At 41.4% G+C, this 23,803-nt stretch overlaps 1 protein-coding gene across 3 annotated transcripts; it reads right to left on the reverse strand.

Annotated features, from left to right (window-relative positions):
* Positions 1-5,948: 5,948 nt before the first annotated feature.
* rgs17 (regulator of G protein signaling 17) lies at positions 5,949-22,490 on the reverse strand. Of its 3 annotated transcripts, none has more exons than XM_036547143.1 (5): positions 22,286-22,490; positions 15,288-15,418; positions 11,390-11,464; positions 9,829-10,060; positions 5,949-6,421 (listed from the first exon to the last, which is right to left on the reverse strand). In XM_036547143.1, exons 2-5 carry the CDS (start codon positions 15,392-15,394, stop codon positions 6,233-6,235), a joined length of 603 nt encoding a protein of 200 aa, XP_036403036.1. In that variant the 5' UTR covers positions 15,395-15,418; positions 22,286-22,490; the 3' UTR covers positions 5,949-6,232. The 3 variants fall into 3 exon arrangements, with proteins under 3 accessions (XP_036403036.1, XP_036403037.1, XP_036403035.1); XM_036547144.1 differs by having other exon boundaries at positions 22,282-22,490; XM_036547142.1 differs by having other exon boundaries at positions 22,416-22,436.
* Positions 22,491-23,803: the final 1,313 nt, after the last annotated feature.

A 23,803-nucleotide genomic window follows, 5' to 3' on the forward strand; every position in this document is an offset into this window, starting at 1 on the left:
CTGAAAATGAAGATAGCACCGTGAAAAGAGAAGAGGCATGACTCCAGGCCTCCCACCATAGTCCGTTATCCCTGACCAACTGAAAACACAGCCCCCAAAAATCCCTTCACGGGAGATATCATCAACTCAGCACAGAAATGCTACATGCTGCGCTCTGCTAGACACAGAAGAGTTTGGCATTCCTCTAGCAGGGTTTGGACACGCTCCAGGGGTGTGGGATATTAAAAGCCATCCTTTTACCCATGTTCCACCAAGGCTTCCTTTCTATAGGACAGCACTATCCCGTACAGTGGTGCTAACCGCCATGCTCATCCACACCATTTCCTTCAGGGAACAGCCACATCCACATGGGCATGTTATAACAAGCCCCTCCCTCGTGTGTGGCATGAGGAACAGCTCCACAGAACTGTGTGATACCATGGGAGGGATACAAGCTTAATTAGTGTAGGTCCCACAGAAAAGAGGAGGATGAATATGTTTGCCAGCTCAGTCTCCTATGCAGTCAGCAGTAGGGGAGGACTGCACAGTACTTCCTGACCACGGGTAGAAACCACGGGTCACACATTGTAGGTGCAAGGCAGTTTGGGATATCTGCGGAGAGCCTACTTAGCAGTAAGCCTTTTTTGGTTTAATATGTTATGAGTCTTTGGTTTGATTCACAGAAAATATACTTCTAATGTGAGATCAAAGGTGGGATCTTTGTGAAGGGGGGGGGGGTGTTATAATTTCTAATTGTTCCTTTTAACACTGATGCTGGATCATATGCCAAAAGACAAAATTAGAAATTTTAATAGCTCTGCTCTTAATTAAGATGAAGTAGTCAGGCAAGAGACAAAAGCCAGTCAGCCAGATACCAAAAGAGATTTATTTCATCTTGTATTTTATAGTTATATTACTTATATGTCCATTACACTTCTGTTCCACTATATTACACTATTCTGTTATGACTATGTCCATGGGTGGACATCAAAACTAAAAATATTTGCTCTCAATGTTCAGGATGAAACACCCAATTTACACTAAACAATTTATTTATGATCTGTTTATTGAAATGGGTCCCTGTGCTATTACTGAGTGCTATCCACTAAATTAAACTGAATTCATTCCTTTGTTCCTTGTTCCTTTTTTCCCTTACATGTTAATGTTCAAATTTTTTAAAAAGGCAGATTTATCAGTGAACGGTTAGCTTGTTCTCATAAAAAAAGATTGTAATCCTGATTGGACAACCCCCTCTCACACAGAAAATGTAGCATATTAGTTGGGCTCTGCACTGGTCTAAGTCAGTATTCTGCTTTGCTGCCCCTGGTCTGTGCACACAAGGTTTGAGAAAGATTTTCACATCATTCATAGCATTTCATGAACACCTGCACCATGTCACAAGAAGGGAGACAGACCCATAAGGTTGCAATTCCCAGGAAGCTGAATTAAGATATAAAGCATTGGTAAGGCATGGCAGATGGTACCACTGGGTTAACATCTCCGCACTCAGCAAATGTATCGGTGGAACACAGGTAACACAGCGTTCGAGTGAACAGAAACATGTTGTTCATTGCCACCCCCCGGATGAACGTGTCAGTGCACCAAAAGAAACATGAGTGCAGGCCAGACCATCTGATTGCAAGGCTAGTCTAAACATTCTGCCGAAGTAAGATGAAAAACAGGATGAAAAAAGCCTTTTCCACTTTCAGTGACTTCAGCATGCTTCCGCAGCAAAACCAAGAGGAGAGCTGCTGGTTACCATGGGGATTAGATTAGGGACTTCCCTTACAATTTTCACAAAGTCTGGAAAAAGAGCTCCGGTCAGCTGGGTTCCAGCAAATCTGTCCATGACATCCATGCGGTGGCCAAAGCATCAGACACGGCCCCAGGAGAAATATTACACATAACTACCGCTCACACAGTAATGTTACACACTACTATCCTTTTCAAACATTGTAATGTCTGGATTTAATGTGAGTTATGAATGATCATTTCCCTTCTCGGTCACATGACTTTGGACTAGGCAGTGACCAATCAGGATAAACCAAGAACATTTAGAAGGCTCTGTTGCAGTGTGAAGCAGCAGGTTTAGCCTTTCTTACTGACAGATGGGTCATAATCTGTACTTCTTTTCAGCCTGATACGCAACAGGTTAGGAAGAGAAAAAAACACACCAGAACCTCGGTAACTTCAATGGCTTTCTAGGAACTATGACATTTTAAAAAAAAGAAACATACTGAGGATTCTCAGCATAATTAAGTTTCAGGCGTCTAAACAGGAAGTCCTAGAGAAGGAAAGGTCTTCTCTGAGGGGCTTTCCTCCATAAAATGTGTGAATAAAATGCGACAGAATTACAAGAAACGGTAAATAGGCCACAAGGAAAATCCACTTCAAATTTCTTGTTCTCAAGCAAATTTCCGTTTTCTCGTCAGGTTTCTGATGATTAAAAGAGAACCTGCTTTAATGCTGTTTCTCTGTCCGAAACCCGACCACGACAAAACATCATAATTCAGCACTACCACAAAAGGCAGCTTGTAAACCAGTTTGCTTTTTCAACAGTAATTCTGCAGTGCACTACAGGAATTCACTAAATAACGCCTTAAATTTTTACCAAGAAAACGTGATTTCCTAAGCAAAAAAGTGCTGTTAAAATACCACTGCTACTCTGCAACACTTGTGTTACAGGCGCCGACAGAAATGGAGAACAATCATTCCACAGGACTGGACAGAAAGCCGGTGTTATGTGCATAAAGGTAGGCAGCCCAGAGGTAGATATTTCTCTTCTGGTCACTTAACATCTCTGTTAAAAGTACCTCGCCTTCTGTAGCCCTTCGCCACAAAATCCGCTCTGAAAACACACTTAAATGCACCTTTGAAAACATCAAGAAAATGAAAACGTGATTCGACAATGATTTTAAAACCGTTAACTGTTTAGATTGTACGTAACATTACTAAACTGCAAGTATCACACCAACCAACTCCTTAAGTCAAATCGGTTTTCATGGGCCTGGAAGGACATACTGTGTGAGCCGCAAGCAGCCATGAATGAAGAGGTTTGTAAACACCTATGTTCCATTCACTGAGTGTATTATACATTTATACTCTAGTGATCTGCAGTCATAACACAGCCACAATTCAGACATGACAGAAATTTATTTAAAGTGTTTATAAATGTTTTTTTTTACCATCACAAAGGCATATACTATAGTCTCTATATATTATCTTGATAATACGTTTATAGAAATAAAAACAAGAATACATTTTTGCTGAATAAGATCGAAGACCATCAGCAAAGGGCAATGTAAACCGTATTCCATTCAACGTAGCCAAAAAGCTCAGTATTTTTTTTTCCCCCACATTACAACAGTAATATATTTGCATAGGCAAAATGAGATTAGCCCTTGAACATTACATTTCCTGAATTCTTTATATCTAAAAATCTATTTCAGCTGAATACAATTAAACAAACAAAAAAGTACTCTTCCCCAGCTCTCAGTTCATAGGTATTTTCCCCGTGCACATTTCAATTACAGTGTTAGGATTCAAGTAGATCTAAATAGAAATTGTACAATTGACAACTAGATGAGAAATAAATGAACTGACATGAGAGGTAGTGATAAACCCTAATGAAACTCTCAAAGGACAAATAAAGTAGATAAGGCCAGTATTCTTCCGATAACAATAAATACAATACATTAGTTCAAAATCTTACAGCGTCTCTCACTGGTCTCTCCTGTGGCTCAAAGACACTCTTTCCCAGCTGCACAGCACCATTCTATAGATATGCTGCAGTGCAACTTTAAATTGTTGCTTGTTAATTTTTTTTTTTTTAATTTAAAATGAAGTCAAAATAATAATAATAATAATAAAAAAATGCCAGAAATAAACATCAAGGCATTTCACCTCTCCAGTAAAATAAAATCAGTGATTGTGAACATAATGCCTGGGAAAGAGAGTGAAGAGAGATTAAAATGCAAGCCTGCAGAGCACTTTTGCTCCGTTCAAAGCGTGCATCAAACGCGTCTGCAGCCCCTCACAGGTCTCCTAACCTGCCGTTGGTTAAAGAGTAACTGGCTTCTCTCACCAGTCCAAAACTGGGTGCCCCCTCCTGCTTAATGTAAACCGGGAAGGAGCACACCACAACATCAGGGCGCGGTCAGTCTGGCCTTTGAACGTTTTGGAGCTAGAAGTAAACAAGTGCGCTCAAACCAAACGAGAGATCGTCAACGCAGATCTCGTTTTTTCTCTTCAAAAGAGCTACATTTAAAATGTGTCAATTTTTCGCGACAACGTTGTATGCCTAACATTACAATGCATGCATTTCACTGAACATTATCAAAAGATTAGTTTGAGTATTTCTGGTATGCCAGCACTGCGCATGTCAGTGAAGACTTCAATAAATAACACTGTCAATTTGAGAGCTCTGAAATTGCTGCTGCTAACATTAAAAACCATCTTTTTTTCTTCAGACCGCAACACAAGGTGTGCAGAATACAGTCTAATTGCACTTAAATGTTCTACAGGGTTATTTCTTTGTCCTGCTTGAACTTAACTACTGACAGGCCTCAAACATTTGGCAAGTGGCCCACAGGAGATGTGAAAACCGGTGGCCACATAATAATCTTAAAAAGCAGATATGCAATTCAGTGACTGGTTTCATCCAGTGTGACCTAATCAGTTCAGCTGAGTGATTATGATTATGTACACGGTCCTTCAAAAAAAGGGTTGCTCATGCGTTTGTTTTAGAAGAGGAAATGGCAGGCAGAGGCCACTTGGAACAAAGCTTCCATGTTCAACTGGCCTACATAATAAAACATCCCTCAAAGGGACACTAACAATTGCTCAAATCCAAACAATTTTTTTTCACAAGTTACAAGATCAAATAAACAATTTATCGTATTTTTTGGGATGTGTAGTGTATTGAATTTGGAAATCACAGATTTTAGATGCTAAATCCAAAACCTTTCCAGTAAAGGTTGAACAACAATTACTGATTCCTGGCTGAATTACGGAATTTCTTTTTTTTTACTGCACGTAGAACTGATACTCGTCTCAGTCTGTATATAAACCTTAAGATAAATTCCACCACCCTGAATCCACAGACCATATCTAAACAATGTTTTATAACTTGGTAAGGAACATATTTTATAATGGTGCAGCATTCACTATCATCATTACACCTTTACCTTCAGAAACCAGACATTTGTGATTACTACTTTGAACTAACAAATACTGACTGACATCCAAAATAGGAACAATTTTCGAATGTTCCATAAAGCTCCAAAAACAGCTAAGATTTTAATTCCTGCAACAGGAGTTTATGCTTATTTATTCTCACTAACATTACGCCTCTTTTAATACCTGTGCTTGTTTCTCTGTGTAAAATGTGTAGTGGACGGACAGACGGACGGAGGGGAGGGACTCATACCATAGGCCAACGTGAGCAGCTGTTTGATTCAGGCTTTGTGATTTTTGCAGAGGGAAGTAGTAGCTTTAGCACTTAGCTGCCCGACCACTTTACAGCTTTAGCCCTTATTTTCCCAGTGTCAGTATTGTAAGGAAGGAAAGTGCTTGAAAGGATTCAAAGTACAGGTGGAGCTGCTATCAAGACACCCCACCTCCCAAAAAAGACAACAACAGCTATCAGTTCATTCCCTTCATGAAGAGCCTGCAAAGGGCAATTCAGAGAACTCAAATAAACTCAATCTCATGCCCAGGCAACAGCCAAAACTGTCAACCAGTATAAATACAATAACCCTATTACATACAAAGCCACTGGCTCATTACAGCCAAGCTCTTAAACCTTGTTAAAACAACTCAAAGGGAAAAAAACAAACACTGTTCTTCAAACTGGGTTCAGATGTGTGAGGCATGAGAGAGAGAGAGAGAGAGAGAGAGAGAGAGAGAGAGAGAGAGAGCAGGGGGAGACAGAGGGAGGGTCAGAGGGAGAGAGTCAGAATGAGGGGGACAGTAAGAGTGAGAGAGAGAGAGGAACAGAGTGGGACCAGGAGACAGGGAGAGAGGGAGGGAGGGAAATTACAGTACCATAACTACAAGTTTGCCTTTTTCCTTCTCTTGTTATCAGTTGCCTGAGAGGTTCTGGACGGGAGTTCACCAGGACCCGAACTCCAGGGGAACAAGCGGAGGCATTTCTGATTACTCAACCGCTTTAGCCTTTTTTTTTTAATCAATAGGAGATATCAAACCTTCAGATTTGGACACTGTTATTTCTTTTTTTGTAGGCGTTTGGGGTTTAGATGTCCGGAGGGGCGCTCTGCTTGCTTTCCACCAGGTTCCTGTAGAGGGCGGAGTTGAGGAAGCGAGGGAAGGAGTCCCTGTGCATGAGGGTGTAGATCTGCAGCTGAGCCTCCTCGTACATCCCGCTGCTGGGCTCTGCCAGGCTCTGGTTAATGCCCTCCCGCACGCGTGAGTCCAAGCTGACCTGCAGGGGGTGAAAGAGATAACAAGACAGTTCACGATTCACGTTCTGCAGCTAAAATGCCGTGGCAACCGTGTCGCTACCGCTTTGATGAGCGAGAGCCACATGTTGTTGAGGAGCTGTTAAAGTCAGTCATTCTGCATCTAAACTTAATCTTAACTTAATTTAGCTAAACTTAATTGCATTTGTCTGATATGCGCCTTGGCTGAAAGACCGTTCTTTTCTTGCCTAACATTAAATGCTCCATTTTCGCATCCACATTGATTCATCTGGCAAATGCTTTTATCCTGAGCGACTTACAAAGACTGCATTCAACTGAGTTAGGCGGGTAGCCGTATAGATACCAAATCATTAGTGCCATACTTGTAATATAGGGCTATTCTCAGAAACACATTAAATGCCATATTAAATGTTGTCATAAGGCACACAAACCCATTCTACTGCCACTATTATCACCATGCTAAGCTTATACTGTCACACGTTTTCATGCCACAAAGTTTTGGCCATTTTTAATGGAGCAGAGGCTTATACTATCACCACACTTTTGCCTCTAATGCTGATATCTTGCCTATATTTATAATCGGTTTTACCAAAAGCTTTTAGTGCAGTGTAATGGAGGGGGATGTTCAGCGTTTGGGTAATCTGAACACGTGGGTTTTTCAGTCTGCACTGGAAAATGCACAATGACCCCACTGTCATGACGAATATGGGGAAATCATTCCACCATTTGAGGGCCAGAGTAGAGAAGGAGCACGATTGAGAAGAGCAACCCTTCCAATAAGGGACAACTAAGAGGCCAAAGGTAGAGCAGAGTAGTATGGCAGGAGTGTAGAGGGTGATGATTTATTTCTGGTTTTGTTACTGCTCGGTAGGTTAGAACCCAACTTTTAAACTTTATCCCAGACATCACAGGTGGCCAGTGTAGAGTGATGAGAACAGAGACTTGACATAACTTGACATGTTTTGGTTGGTTGCAGATCAGTCCAGTTGCAGGACTGGATCAGCTGGAGAGGCCTAATGGTGTTTGCAGGGAGGCCAGCAAGAAGAGAATTGCAGTTGTTCAGTCAAAAGAGCACAAGGGTCTGGATCAGGAGTGGAGTTGTTTGTGATAAACCAACATATTCTACAGGTGTTATTGTCTTTGAAGGTCCAGCTCCACATCCAGGCTCTTGGCAGCTTGAGATGCTCAAACAGTCACACTGTCACTAGTAAAGGAAACGCCCTGCTGTTGAGAAAAAGCTACTCCTGTTAACCTAGCTGTCAACAATGAACTATAAATAATCAATACAGTCAAAAACCAGAAGATGAAACATTACAACAGCATGAGACTCAAATATCATCTACAGTCCTTTCAGTCTTTCACGGGGAAAACAGTATTCCATCATATAAAAATCATATCAAAAAACATTGTGGGACCGATTTCAAAATTTGGCTAATTTAGTTAACTGCAAAATTCCAACAGTGTTCTGGAAAGAACCAGTGTGTCAAATAAAAAAGTAAGCCGTCATGCGTGCTTACTGAGGTGAGCATTTCTATAGTCATGCAATCTGCTTCTTATGGTCATATCTGAATTCACTTAATTCTATGACCATTCATGCATGAAAAGCTGCAAAATGAAGTCTGACCTTCACAGACATACGTTCAACGTACACCAAAATTTGCTCAGCAATACACAGGGATCCCACTGATCTCAGATCATCAGATCTTTGTAATGTGAAAACTATGGGGTCAGGAAGTGCTCCCTTCTTTCCCCTCTTTGTCCCACCTTGTTAAACAGCTTTTGGCTGCACTTTGGGTCTGAAATATCAGGGCACATGTGAACAGGGTGACTGTCTACTACCCATAATCCTCTGCTCTTCACTTCAGCAGACATTACTTACAGATGAACACTGTACTCTCACACTTCAGCAGAAAGTGGCAATGACTGGCCACTCAGCTTCTTTTCTCAAGGACTAACATGAGTGAAACACAGGGAAAACAAACATTTTCTCCCTTAAATAAAGAATGTTTACACAAAGATATTCACTGTAAATTATGTTAAGCCTACAATTACACGATGCCTGGAATATATAGGAGGAGTTTGTTTGAAGTAACTATGAAGAAGAACATGGATGTCTTGCCAACTATATTGCAGGCATGATGGTAACAAGAAAGGTGGCATCAGATGTAATATGAAGAAAAAAAAATTACATACATGGTTTCATGTTGCAAGATAAACATCTTGAGTATTTTTACTGAGGACAATGAATAACGGTATCCACTGATGGTAGATAAATTTATTTATGTATAATAATGTATTCAGCAGTAGACTGTTTCATAGAAAATGAGGCCACAGTGAAATAAGCCTTGGTAAATAAATCAAAGCATTGTGATTAAAGCATTGGAGCATTCTGGGAAATGGAATATTGAGAAGGCTACTCTTGAGTTCTGCATTATCTTGAAGAGGTTAAAAGAGAGGATTTTCCAGGAAACAGACCTCCTGGCCTCTGCTCAGCAGTAGTGTTGCTCATGCAGCGCTGGTTATATTGTCTGATTGCAGCTGTGAGTGGTAATCTGAATATGGAGGAGAGAGCTACGGCAGCACTGTGCTACAGACTGTGAGAGACAGCTGGCTCGTTTCAGGCACGGGCAGCCTTTTCCGGCAAGGCCAGCAACCGCACAGAATTCCCACCGTCAAAAATGCACACGGCAAAACCATTATCTGGATGGCTTGACCTGGTCTGTGGCTGTGTGTGAAGGATTACGTTAAGCACAAAGGCCTCCAGTCTGTGATAACTGATAGCGCTGTGTGTCTCAGAATGGTTGGGGCGGACGCCTTAAGCACTGCACGGATACAGTGTTCCTTATGACCACTGGCATGCTTATGCTACGTTGCCAGTGACAGAAGTTGAGTAATCACTCATTCATCAAATCTAACAACAGACATTATTATCGGCTGCTGGAGAGACAGATTTTTTTTCATACGTTTCGAGGCTGTATAAATTGTCCTGATGTACAATTATTTTCTGTAGCCTTGCAAGTTCTATCCTGTAACAGAGTTAGTAATCATTGACTTTTAGTTTAGCTTCAGTTTATCTGACCTGGTACAAATTATACAAGCACATAATGTAAACACATGTTAGAATGCCTTGGATTTTTGTATTGTCATCAGCTGATCCAGAGGTTCATATCCTGCAACTGTGCATTAAGCCGGTGTCTTCATTATAATACTACAGGGATATATATTAGTCTGGTTCTGGCTGAGATATGAGAAATTACTTCTGCATTTGACCTGCATTTGCAGCAATTCTGACAACAGGCTTTGTGCTTTTCCTGTCTCCTTGTTTTTGTGCTTTGCCTAAAATGAAACTTAAACAAAACCTGTGGCCACAGGCTGAGATGCGGCAAATGGTCGAACATGCCATCTCTACCTCTTTTGGCGAAAGTATGGAGACATAGTCCTCGTAAATGATCCTGGCCTTCTCCTCAATGGCAGTTGGGTTTGTTTCCTTCTTCAGCTCCTCGCAGGCCAGCCAGAACAGCAGGTTCTCTTCGCTGTACTCCGATCGCAGGAATTCTCTGAAAATGTCCCTTCCTTCTGGGGAGTGTATCATTTTCTCAAAACTACGGGACCAGGAGAGAACCTCATCCAGAGTGGGGGGCCTACACACACACACACACACACACACACACAACGGGAGGGGGAGAGAAATCGTGACTTTCACCTTTCAGTGCAACTTAGAAGAACCAAAGCTTTGGGTGCAGCCTGGGAGAAATCAAATACACTGACACAATGCAAAAGGTCCATATGAAAGGTCGCTATATGAGATATGCTGGTTCTAAAGCAGGATTTGTCAGATGCTGGAGCATGTACGTCTGCATTTGTTGTATTAAGCTGCTCCTCTGGGTTTCAGAGCTGTAACACACTTTCAGAGCGAACAGCTGTTTCAGTCAACTCGCCAAGAGTAGGAAAGAGGCTGAAACTCATGCTCTAATTGGCTAATACAGCAGAGAGAGAGAGAGAGAGAGAGAGAGAGAGAGAGAGCTGCATTTTCAAAGAGAGGAACATTTATTGACACAGCAAAGCAAGAAAACAGAATGAACCATCTTTTGAGAGAGGCTCAAATACCAAAAATACCCCAGTGTTATGATGAGATGTAAAACCCAGACATCTTTTTATATTAAAAACTTGCATCAACACACAGAAAAAGCACAGCAGAGATTTTGTAACACAGAATGCTTAGATACATTTGTACATTTTGTATTAATTCAGAAAGTATTTAAAGAGGCTGTCGTTGTTTGGTACAGGCTGTAATTTCTCTAATAAGTCAGATGGGATCACCCTTCCACATCATAAGTAAACACATCTCAGATGAATTTTCAGTGCATTTTAGCTATTGAACACAAAATAATACCCATATACTATTACATCAAAGGGAGAAAAAAGCTCCCCAACACTCACCACATGTATGGATTAATAAGAAATTAATCTTACAAGAAATTTAGGCTGCAGCATCTCAAAAACTCTCAAGTATTATCTATGTTGTCAGACATTTATAAGATGCATACTGCAGGTCAAATCTACAAGATCTGAACTTCATGCTACTCAATTGAGACAGCGTATGAGAGGGATTCCAAATAAAGGATCTCACCAACCTAAATAAAAGCTAACCTTTTAGGCTGTCATCTAGAAGAACAGACTCAGGATCTCAAATTCTCTCACAAATACACCAATACAATACAAATATATTCACAGGGTGGGTTTTTACACAAAAAGAGCTTAAACTAATTATGGAAAGCATCCTTATCATGCTACACACTGCCATTTCAGCTGCTTCACCCCTCAGATTAGATATAATGAAACCAAGCCTCACGCCAAATCGAGAAATACAAACTTTTCAACTTGACAATGCTGCAGTCCGTGCAGTTGTGTTGTGACACGTGCTGAGGAATTGCCCCAGCGGCTCAAGCTTTTTGTAACTGGTTACTCACCGCTCTTCTGTTGCTTCAATACTATCCATTTTTGTGCAGGTCTGCCGTTCACTGCGCTCCACCCTGTCTTCATTCCTGCCAGAGAGAGAGATCAGAATGTCTCCAATGCGCACAGCCAGCGAGATCAGCACATCTTGAATACACATTATCAGAGAGAGATCAGCATGTCTCCAATACACACAGTCAGAGAGATCTGCACATCTTCAGTACACAAAGTCAGGGAGATCAGTACATCTTCAGTGCACACGGTCAGACAGAGATAAGCATGTCTCCAATACACACATCCAGGGAGATCAGTACATCTTTAGTATACACAGTCAGAGGGAGAGCAGAATGTCTCCAATATACCTGGCCAGGGAGATCAGCACATCTTCAGTACACACGGTCAGAGAGAGATCAGTACGTGTTGCAAACACATTCAGATTGCACATTGCAACAAAGTCAGAGAAGGATCAGCACATTTCCAATACACACAGTGAGGGAGATCAGAGGGAGATCTACCACAACATATTGATGTGATTAAATAAATAAGCCTCATATTATTACATAAAACTTAATCATTTAACAGAAATGCCCGAAATGATTCAAAGTTCTTTTTCTGTCAAAGCACTCTTTTTATGTAACATTCATTAACATCACTGTGTTAGACATCATAAAGCACTATTCTTCAGGTATGCTTTATAAAGTAGTGCCATGTAATGTAAAATAGTAATGCCATATGTTGAAGAATTTTTATAGATTAGAAATGGATCTCTCAGGCTGTGAGCCATCAGACGTCAACAAAAATAGCTGCACGATCACTAAGAATTTTTACAAACTATACTAGACTAATTAAGGATCCATTCTGATCTAGACAAAGTATTAATGCTAATACTCTTAGCATTAATATTATTAATGATACCACAATACAACACATATGTTTTCCCAGGGTATTCCTTCTTTCGTATTAAGAAGGAACTTCAGGGATATAACTTTTCACGCATGCATAACTGCTCTGAGACTCCAAACACACCTTCCACTGCTTCCCTCCTCTGGCCCTACGTAAGTTTGTCAGCATTTTCTAAATTCTGCACCAACTCATCCCTAAAGCTCTGACACAGTGGCACAGTGCTGTTCTGTGTCATCAGGGGAGCCTAGCAACAGCAAGAACAACAGCGGTTGGATAGGAACAAAATTCCGCTTTGCCTCTGACAATCAAAAAAGTGTGGCTGTTTGCTTTTGGAAAAAACCTCCAAAATTCATTTTTTTTTTTTTTTTTTTGTTTGCGTTTGTCAAACTCGGCGGCCCTCGGGCTGTGAATTCCTTCCCATCAGCCTTTGCCAGCGCACACGGGAAACTGCCCCACGCACACACACACGCTCAGTAAGCTTCAGCCTCCCAGTGGTGAATTTTACTGAGTCTTTGGGATCTGCATTAGAGTCTCTATTGTGCTGCGTAGCTGGGCTCGCTAGCCAGAGGGTTCACACATGCTGAGAGGCCTCTAAATATATAACATGTTCAGCACAGCTGTTTTGCATGTGATGTGCGGCTGGAAATAGCTGCTCGCAGACTAGATAACGGCACTACTTAATTGAGAACGGTTGTGGAAACACTGCTTTCCAAACAGAAAGGGAGGGGAGGGTGGGGGGTTGGTCCTGCTTTCTCAATGTTTTCATTATTTTCATGTAGTATTTGTGTTAGTTCCACTGCTATAAATAGTGCAGTGCTGGCCTGGTACTGCTGTGCTGTAATCCATTTCCACTGGGATGAGGCCTTCCCCACACCCCCCCACACAGGCTCCAAACGCACCACATGCCCCACCGGACCAAATGCACCGCGCACTTCACTGCACACACATCCCTGGCAGAGGAGCTATTTAACACCGTGCATCTTACAAATACAAATGATGAATGCATTGTTAACATCCATGATCAGGAAACTCAGAACCCTCAGAAAACTTCACAGCATTGTTGCATATACGTATGCAATGTCATTTGATTTGCAACATTTTGCCAATTGCACCTCAAGACAGAACAAGTGGCTACACTACCAAAGTCTAGAAAAGGACTCATAAGCACCAGCTTTCATGGTAATTATACACTACGGAACCTCTCCACAGCTAGCTTATCACTAACCTCACGTGAACCTGCTGATGACCCAAGCCATTCAACCCTCAAAGACAAAGGTGCTGAAACATGCTCTATATCCCTGTGCTAATGTCACTTCATTGCTGCAGCCAATCACAGCATTTTTGGTTCCCAACCTTCAAATCTAATCTAATTAAAACCCTGAAAATGTTAACCTGACCCAGTGGTTCTGGTGCTTTCTCCCGGAACACTACAGAACCTCTGAATAAGTTCTCCCTTCGTTATGCAGAGAGAGATTAATGTTTTCCTTGCCAGCTTAAACATATCTAATGGTCGCAATATCAGTCCCCTCATTTGCTTTGTTGCCTTGTTTGCCTGCCCTGTTTGTGAACGTGGAAATTATTCGGCTGTATGCAAACGTTCCAGGGGTCAAACCGCAGCATGCGACAGGACAAGAGCAACACCAGTGAACAGACATCCCTAGAAATATTCTGCAGGCAGCTCCATGTCCATCACTACTGCTCAAGTCATTTAAATAATAAAACACATCATGTAGTTTGTCTCTAACACAGCCATTCGAATGGTACTGAACATCAAAGCTGTAGGTCACAGAGTGAAATGCACATCACCTACTTATTACTGAATTTGTATTTTTAAAAATTTTTAAACTTCTTCTCTAAATGGATTAAATTAGGAGTCTGATACAGAATACAGTTTCCACCCTTTAGTCTGGATGACGCTGATATTTCCACAAACACATAATGTCATCTAAGGACTATTTATCTATGTATTTTACTATTAGTCCACATTATTCAAACTTTGTTCACCCAAAGCCAGCATCCAGTAAGTTATCACACTACACACAATGGGATGTATGCAAACCATGTGGCTGAATGTTGGCATTGTCTTAAATACACAGAACACAATGACAGACCGCATGTGTAGGAGGAGCACGCAGACATGAACATATATACAACAATGTTTCTGTGATGTAATATTACAGATTAAAACATACAGATATGTTTTTATTATTTTACAGACTGGAATATTTATGTTTCTTTTGTAAAGCTGTGCAAAGTTATCTAACAATCACTTAACATGTACATTACATTATAATACTGGCATTTAGCAGACACTCTTACGCAGAGTGACTTACATAGGTTACAATTTTTTACATGCTGGCCATTAATATAGCTAGATATCTGCTGAGGAATTGCCGGGTTAAGTACCTTGCCCAAGGGTACAACAGCAGTGCCATACAACCAATATCATGAAATCAGCAACTGTGCTGCCCCATGAAGCACAACTCCACTCTAAGTATAACTACATCCACGCAATTCTGCCACCACTAAAGCTGACACAACCCCGGTTTTCTGTGCCTGCAACACAGAGTGACAGGATAGCGGAAGAAGGAGTCACGAAGGCTGGAAGTATGAGACAGCAGTGAACACAGGGGGGGTGTTTTCCATTAAAATGCATCATAACTCTTAAATATACATTTTTTTTTTCTTAATCAGATATTATCTTTTTGTTCACGTGATGTCATTTCAGTCATGTTTTCATCAATTGTTGGAGATGGACAATCCCTCCTTGTAGGACACAATGCAGTTACAAGGGTGCATGCGTTACTGTTACCTTCCTGAGCAGGAAGGTTAGCTTATGGGAATATATCAATTATTTATAATATATTATTACTGCCATATTTGCCATATCTTATCTTAAATATGCTTAGAATACAGCAGCACACAGAGAAAACATTTGTGCAACATAAAGCAATGTACAAAGGCGACGTAACGTAAGTGTAACGTATCTGAAATGTAGGTGCAACGTACCACACGCATTTGCAGCAGCCGCACCAGCACAAGCAGCAGGTGTTGGGCCTAGGGTGTCCCGGGCCCTGGGGGGGGCCTTCGATGTGTGGCTGCTGCCGTTTCCTCATTTCAGCAGAGTTCAAACTTGGGGGCTGCGGGAAGGAGGGAAAATAAACGGCTGTTAGCGGGGTTCTCTCAAAATCGTATTACACAACAGCAATCAAACACGCTCTTGCAGGACGTCGGGTCCCGTGTGTGAGTTCAGATGCAGATTTGGGGTTATTTCTCTACAGGGAACAGGAGGTGGGTAACGTCATGCATGTCATATTTACTGCTTTAAGATGTCGGTGAGCAGCGGTTAGTTAGCTGTGAAAGTCATTCAAAGACAATTAGTGATATGTAACCAATCATATTCATGGGCAGCACACCAGGGATGAACGCTGCCCCTGCTCAATGTCAGAGGTGGACCGGCTGTGTACACAAATTAAGAAGCCTTTTGTAAGGTAAAAGATTAACTAATCATAGCCTAAACACATTTTCAATAAGCTTTGCTTAGCCAGAGTAAACCCTGACTACAGTGAGATAGATGGAGAGGAAAAAATTTGGGTGATATTTTCACTTAGCTACAGGTTTAATTTTATATGTGTATAAACATGAACAATTTGTCACCAACGGCTGCTGTTTTAAAATCAAAAACATTGAACACAGAGCTGAATATGAAGGGAACAGAGGAGGAGAAATCTATCCATAAATTATGTTTTACTGTCAGTGGAAGATCATTGTCCATACAGTAACTGGTTGTTGATTTTTTTCAGCAGTCAAAAGTAGTACTGGAATGCGTAAACAGAATAAGATAAAATATTAAGCGTGCCACAGACACAACTTTTCCATTAAAAGTGAAAGTGATTTCAGCACACAAGAAGACTATAAATTTCACTTAAATCCCCAATACTCCTTCAACATCTTCAGCCCTAATATAAATAACATTATCTCTAATTAAAATAAAGTAATTCCCTGCTGAGGAATGAGGTTACGAATATGTACGCGTGAAAACTGTGCTATCTAGAATATTTTCTGGCTGCATACTGAAGGTGCTGAAAAAAACCAAGAAACATGTACCTTTGATGTAAACTTAAGAGTGTCCCTTATTCTTTCAAGACTTTCACATACAGATTTAAAAGAGCATACAAATATTCAACAACAAATATTCATATTCATATTCACTGCCAGTCATCCACATGCAGAGAAACAGACAGCATCATGTCTCAAGACAGCTCTCTCTCTTTCTCTCTCTCTCTCTCTCTCTCTCTCACACACACACACACACACACACACACACACACACACACACTCACAATAGCTATTTTCAGCAGTACTTGTACAATATTGATGTATATTTAAGACTGAAAGTTATCCACAGGCCAAATGCATCGAATTCATAATTCGCAAACCTGTCTAAACAGATGCAATACTGGAGTCATATCCAAGCATTTCAGCAATAGTAGAGTAATGAAGATTGTATACATTCTTTCATAGCGCAAGACCAGTTGTCAAGACTTCAGCACAGGACCAGCACATTTTTAAAGCACAGTACATGTCCTCATAAATGCGCTTGTACCACACTACAAGCACCATTGGTACACAAACAGCTTTGTGCTTCTCTATCCAACTTTACTCCCTCCATTTTCCTGCTCTCCTATGTTCTCTGCTGGGGCCCAAACTATATTTGTCATTATGTTCTGCTGCTTGCCTTAGGGATTGTGTTCAGAACACAAAGAGGCAGCTACGTTTCATAAATGAATGAATAAATTGAAATAACTTAACAAATTATCTTTATATGACAAAAATATATTTATTCTTATTGTAAACTGTTTATTTGTATCAGTGCTTTAATGGCTGTTAACATTCTGCCCACTGTTTCAGTTGACTTAATAACTAACTCTTTTACACTGAGGAAATGTACCTTCTGCCTGCACATTACTTCCACATTATTCTTTAGAAAAGTATCCTTATATTGTCAAAACTATCCTCGTGTTCTCTTAAATACCCCTGTGCCTCATGTTTTCTTGGTCTCCGTGATATCTGAGCCAGTCACATAAATGAACGATGAACATCGACAACTTGCAATTCCACAGCCAACCACAAGACACATAAGCCAAAGTAAAATTCATCATGGGGGGCGCTGTTCAGCCCGCAGGAGCAGGAAAGGGGAAGTCACTGTGTGTCTATGCATTTTTTCCGCACAAGGATTACAGTCCAAAGACTGAAAGCCTCAGATTAGATGAACTGTGCCATTTCAGGCAGTGGTTTTTTTTGCTAAGGCACCCTACACTGTCATAATAGCACTCTCCCTTCTTATTGGTCCTCCACTGGGCAGCTCTCTGATGATGAGCATACTCTATGACTTATCAAAGCCTCAAATTCTGTGTTATACATTCTTCTAGTTTCATTTGGAGTCATAATTTCAGGGGAAAAAAACATGACTATGTATTACATAAGTCATAACAGTTCGATTAAACTTGAAAGAATTGCCCAGCCACACAGTGTGAAAATTAAATTCACAAATTAAAATACAAATGTAAAAGCTGACGAGCGGACTTCCTTACCTGAAGGGACATTATTCTGATTCCCACTCCTCATTAAATCTCTCCCAACATATCAGCCCAGAGTCCCAAAGGTTATGGCTCCTGGCTGATGGATATGGCTTGTGCACAGTACATTTCCTGCAAACCCATGGGCCCACAGCACTATGCAAAGGTTTGGCAGTGCATCTGAGAGACTATAGCGCGCCAATGAGAAACAACCACACTGACGCACAACCCACAGACAAGAAACAATCTTCTTGCAAGGTATGTGTTCACAGTCTTTGTATGTTCGTGGAAAGACCGCTAAAGCCAAACATAGCTCCATGCAAATAAATAAGCATACTAACAGATAAAAAAAAAAGACACAGAGACATACATTTGCAACAGCTGATAACATACCATACAAACAACGGTCTATGAACAAGACTACGTTCCTCAGTTTCTTCATGTATTCTTTAGCAGATTGTCGAAGAAGAAATTAACTATTTGTGTGTAAATTAAATACAAATTACTGGTAGTTTACAGGTCTGTCAAGACCACGAACGAGCTTTTACACAGTCGAAGTAAGTTTTTTTTTTATTACATCTTTATTTAAAGATGCAACCCGGAAGAGCGTCGTATTTGAATGCGCCAACAAACAGGCAAAGGGAACTCCCTGTGTTGCTCGGCACCGGTTAGCGGCAGCGCTGTCAGATGACTGCCTCTCCTTACAATATTATAAAGCTAAGTACTGACATTTTCCGGGGGGGTACATATGGCAGCCTATTTAAACTCACACAGCCAGCAGCGACACACGCTACACCTGCTGTGCTTCTTATTCTCGGCTTCACCTAATGGCGGAGTGACAGCTACTACGGCCCCTGCCCTTTGCCCTCTGCCAGAGAGGCATGCTGGGTAATGGGGTCTTTCCTCCTGGGTGGGGGGACACTGGTACACTGTAGTGGCATGCTTTATATAAATGTACAGTCATGTTTTTTTTATTCATGAGGGACAGATGTGCTGAATGTGAGATGAACGCGTGGATGCTCAGGAAAGCTACTGATGTGAAAAATGCATACTGAGGCCGAACTGGCCTTGTACCCAGGGAGACTGAGAGTATTTTTGCATCTCCAGACTATTAACCACATGCAGAATTCAATTTACACACATAGTTTTGCTCACAGAATTATTATTGTCATGAAATGTTTATCATCAAGGCAGCTATTAAGGTGTGTTAATCACTGATTTCCCCAAAATGTCAAAACTCCTGAAATCCAACATGACCCTCCCTTGTCTGTCTCTTCCTTTTGAACTCTCATTCCTCTCACAACCTTTAAGGTGTATCACTACATACAACTTAACCTTTTTACAGTATCCTGTATCATTTTGTCAGTAACTGTTGCACTTTCATATTTACAAGCTATGGAAAACTCAACTTTGAACCATTTGTACACATTGGTGGAACTTTAAAGAGTTGAAGCCAAGTCACTGTTGCTAGGCAATGTGTGACCCGGGGAAGCAGAATGTAGAAAGTCTGCCAGGTGTTGTGCTCAGCCATTTGGACAACTGTAGCAAGTATCTAGACGCATGAGAACAACAAACCCTCTATATTGACAATACAACTCAAAAACGGTCATTTTTCATAAAACACACTGTCCAACATTCAAGCTACAGTATAAAACATCTCAATCACTAGTGGGCTACTGTGGTAGCTACCAACAGCATTTTAGCTAGCTTTCTACTCTTGGCATTACCTAATTAGCTAGTAGGGGTGTGCTGACCTCACTTTACTGTAGACAGTAAAGTTCAGCTATGATTTTTTGTTATCTTTTTGTTGTGCTTTTTTACAATATGAGTGTTTTCAAACTTTGAGCTCTTCTCTTTAGACTAACACTTTAGAACCCACGAAATAATAATGATATCCACTCATCTCTAGATTGTTAAGGGAAAGGATACTGAAGACATGCATTTCTCTCAAGTTAAAAATCTTCTTCGTTATAATACAAATCAATCTTGAGGTGGCAGTTGCCTACATCAGTCCCAGGGGGATGCTGTACACTTTAGGCTCTTTCTTAGCTGTTAGCCTAGATGAGCAGAAAAAAAAAAAACACAAAATAAACATGTATGTGTCGGCTACACACTCTCCCTGTTGGCGATGTTATTTGACTGTTCACAACTTCATAAAAGTGCATAACTATATGTGACATGCCCTGCAAATAATAACAACGGCTGAACCAAGCCGAATGTCAGGTACTCTAACATAATGTACTCACAGTAATTCTGGCCAATTAAAATGGAATTACAAGTGACTCGCTGGATTAAGGAGTTTTCCCATTATTTTTGTTGCTCAGGCTTTTTTATCCAACTACTGAAATCTCAAAATAGTTGGATGATATTTGAAGTTGTAAAACTGTCCAAAATTGTACCGATATTAGTGTTTTCCTACTAGTCGGCACACCCCTACTGGCTAGCAACTCTACCTGGGGAGTTCATGAAATTATCATAGACAGCAAAACTATCACAGAGAGTATACACAGAGCATGTGTATTACCTGTTCTGATATGGCTACAGGCTCAACCTAGCACTGTTATCAGAATGCTGCTGCTAAGGCTTTAAATGAGCTGGGTTCCTATGCTGTGCTAGTTCACCAGACCCTTAACATTACACTATGTATTGTAGTTACTGTAAAACGGTAAAGTGTAAATTATTTTACAGGATGGGACAGCTGTAGACTAAGTATACTACTACAATGATTATACATACTGTACTATGGTCCATAAATGAAATGAAATGTTCTCTCATATGCAAACATAAATGTGTTTAATAGTATAGCTCAGAGTGAACTCCCTGTGTGACTGTTCAGTTAGCTGATTCAGAGAAAAAGGTACAGATTCAATCAACATTCATCCTTACCTTCAACTAACAAATATATGTCAGTGTTTTTTATCTCCAAAATAAAAAAAATGCACCATCTTCACAAAAGTTGTCTAACATCTCACATCGATGAGAAGCAAAAATACAACTGCAACAATTCATTTACAGAAATATTACCGTAACGCGGAGCAATGTGCTAAAATCTGTATGGAGCAGTGTGGAGCAGGGTGGCCCTGTGATGAAACATGATTTACATTCCCCACCTTGATCACACATGGTCCTGTGTTCTTATCTGCCACAGAGGCCAACTCTAAGGCTTATTAAACGCAGGGAAACATCAGCCCATGCTCTGAGTCATTTTATCTCTCTAAAGCATCTTCGACAACACAGAGGGTGTAAGTGTACTTAGCGATTCATGGCTTAAGCCCAGCCACAGCTCCCACCCCCGGTTCGCAGAGTCACATGTAGAATGCTGTAGATTACAGGCCCTCCGCGGCCTCACATGAAACTTTAATTGGCCCGAGTTAAATTTAGGCTAACGGGTGACAGGCCGCGGATCTCCGGCGGAATGGAGGGAGCGGCCCAGCGAAAGCGTGGCTCGGGCGTGCTTCTGCACATGAGCCTGCTCATCCTCCCACACAGCTACTGCACACATTCCAGAGCTGCAGCAAGTGATGCATGGAGAAAGCCACGGCTCACTGCCCTGCAGAGGACCCCCCCCCCCCCCCACAACCACACCACTCAACCCATTAGCACTCACCGCCCCCCCTGCCCCCCCGAACTCAGCCCATACACCCCCCCAACACAAACACACACTCAACCCCCTACACTGACTCAGCCCGTCAGCACTAACCCTGCCCCACCCTTGCTCAAAACACACACGCACACACACACACTCAGCCCATCAGCACTAACCATGCCCCACCCCAACTCAACACACACACACACACACACACACACACTCAGCCCATCAGCACTCCCGGCACCCCCCTACAACATTTTGGGTGATTATGGTGTGATTATGATCATGAGTGTGAGAAAGGGACTGATCCCATAGCCACTCAGGAAGGTGTCATATCACAGGCTAAATGTGTGAAACAGAAAATATGGTCAACATGAATGAGCTCAAGTATCCTAAGAGACAGGCGCACACACCAGTAAACAGGCTAAATATGCTTTACGCAGCAGGTCCTCCTTTTGAAAAATCCGTTTGTTCATTTCTACCTAGCTGCATTTCCTTCTGACATTGTGACATTGTAATCATTACAATGATCAGTTATTTCACGAGAGAGAGAGAGAAAGAGAGAGAGCGAGAGAGAGAGGGAGAGTGTGTGTGTGTGTCTGCATGGAGCAGGATTTGTTCACTGTAGTTGCAGAAACAGCAAACCCCACAGAACTCATAACTTGCTTACTACCATGCATCCACATTGGGTAAAACTGCCTCTGTAAAACTTAGTCCCACCCCACCAACGGCAAGCCCACCACTGATCTACAACATAGCCTTTTGTCACTCTTACAGCTTGGTGGTGAGCCACGTGGAGTAAGTCAAGCATACAACGTGATAGGAGAATCCTTACCTACCAGACAAATTAGTGAGTGTCCTTGGAGAGCTCAGACAGGAGACTCATGGTGCTGAGGTAAGATGTTGAACTGGGACGGGATGAACGGCAAGCATGAGACAACAGGGACCTTTACTCTGCACGCCTCTCACCATCGCTGACAGAGGCCGAGGGTGCTAGGGCGACAGGCCAGGGTTGCAGGCATTTGGAGGGGGGGTGGGGGGTGGGGGGTGTCACGGGGTCCTTCTGGGGGGGCTGTCTCCACGCGGTCTTCAGTGTAACTCAGCACACGGTGTGGAGATCATTCATCGCACCGAGAGTCGGAGCATCCGAGCATCACGTCTGAAACACACGAGACCGTGCAGGGGACATTGGACACATTCAGTGAGAGCTTAAGCTTCAGTGAAGCCTCAGATGAAATCATGGAAGTGTACCATCTGAATTTAGAAACCTGACTAAATACACACTCTTTGCACTATGTATAAACTTCATTTCAAGAACCTACTTCCCGTATTTTCAGATATGATAATGGTTCTTACAGTCTTCTGAGGCTGCTAGTAAAATAACCATGGTTGCGATGTGTGATCAAGTACTCTGGCTTCTCAAATTTTGGACTGAAAAAAAAAGAGCTTGCTGATATTTTACTGATATAACAACCACTGTGTTCTGAAATCCCAACAAGAAAAAAGATAAAATACACAGTACAAGCTTTGGTGATTTTATGTATGTGATTTAAATCAAAGTTTGGCTCAGAGAATCCGTCCAGGTGGTACTGATGTAGGCATGCTGCTCTCTTCTCGGTCAAGCGGGTCACACATCTTCAACACACACTCCGAAACTAGAGGACATTCACAACGCAAGACTGCAGACTGCAGAACTGCATGGTGTATGCCAGTGTAACTCTTTGCTTTTCATTACTTCATAGTCAAGAGGAAGACATTATGATAAAGAGCACTTCTGCTGCTAGATCAGCGGCATCAGCGGAATGAGACCGCCAATGAAATAATGGGAATGTTTCTGATTTCCATGCCTCCATTACACCAGGCCTGCTGTATGTACCTACTGCACAATCATGTATCATGTCCATTTTCATTTACACTAAATGATGTCAGGATCAACCTAATGTTAATGAAATTTAACATGATGATTACTTGTTTCAATGAAAGCCTAACTAGTCTAAAACTACCTGTTAGGAGTGAGCTTTGGAGAACATGATCTGTACACCTTACCAGCCCTTGTAAGTGAACATTCCAATGTCTGTGACTGTAACCATAGTAACCATAGAAATGTAGCTAAAACCATGGATGGATTGACATATTGGCAGTACGTTACAGTTAGATACGTTACAGTCAAAGGAAATTTATTTTCTTATGGACTGAACTCAAGCAATTAATATAGCTGGCAGATTTTGTACCCGTTATTATTTCGTACATCTTGTACATATTAGTGTAAATACACATCCTACGTTATAAACTGCCGTATTCGCTGCATGGACAAATGATTTACAGTCATATTTTCAAATGAAGTACTCATGATTGCT

Source organism: Megalops cyprinoides, chromosome 15, assembly GCF_013368585.1.
Source record: "Megalops cyprinoides isolate fMegCyp1 chromosome 15, fMegCyp1.pri, whole genome shotgun sequence".
Classification (NCBI taxonomy): domain Eukaryota; kingdom Metazoa; phylum Chordata; class Actinopteri; order Elopiformes; family Megalopidae; genus Megalops; species Megalops cyprinoides.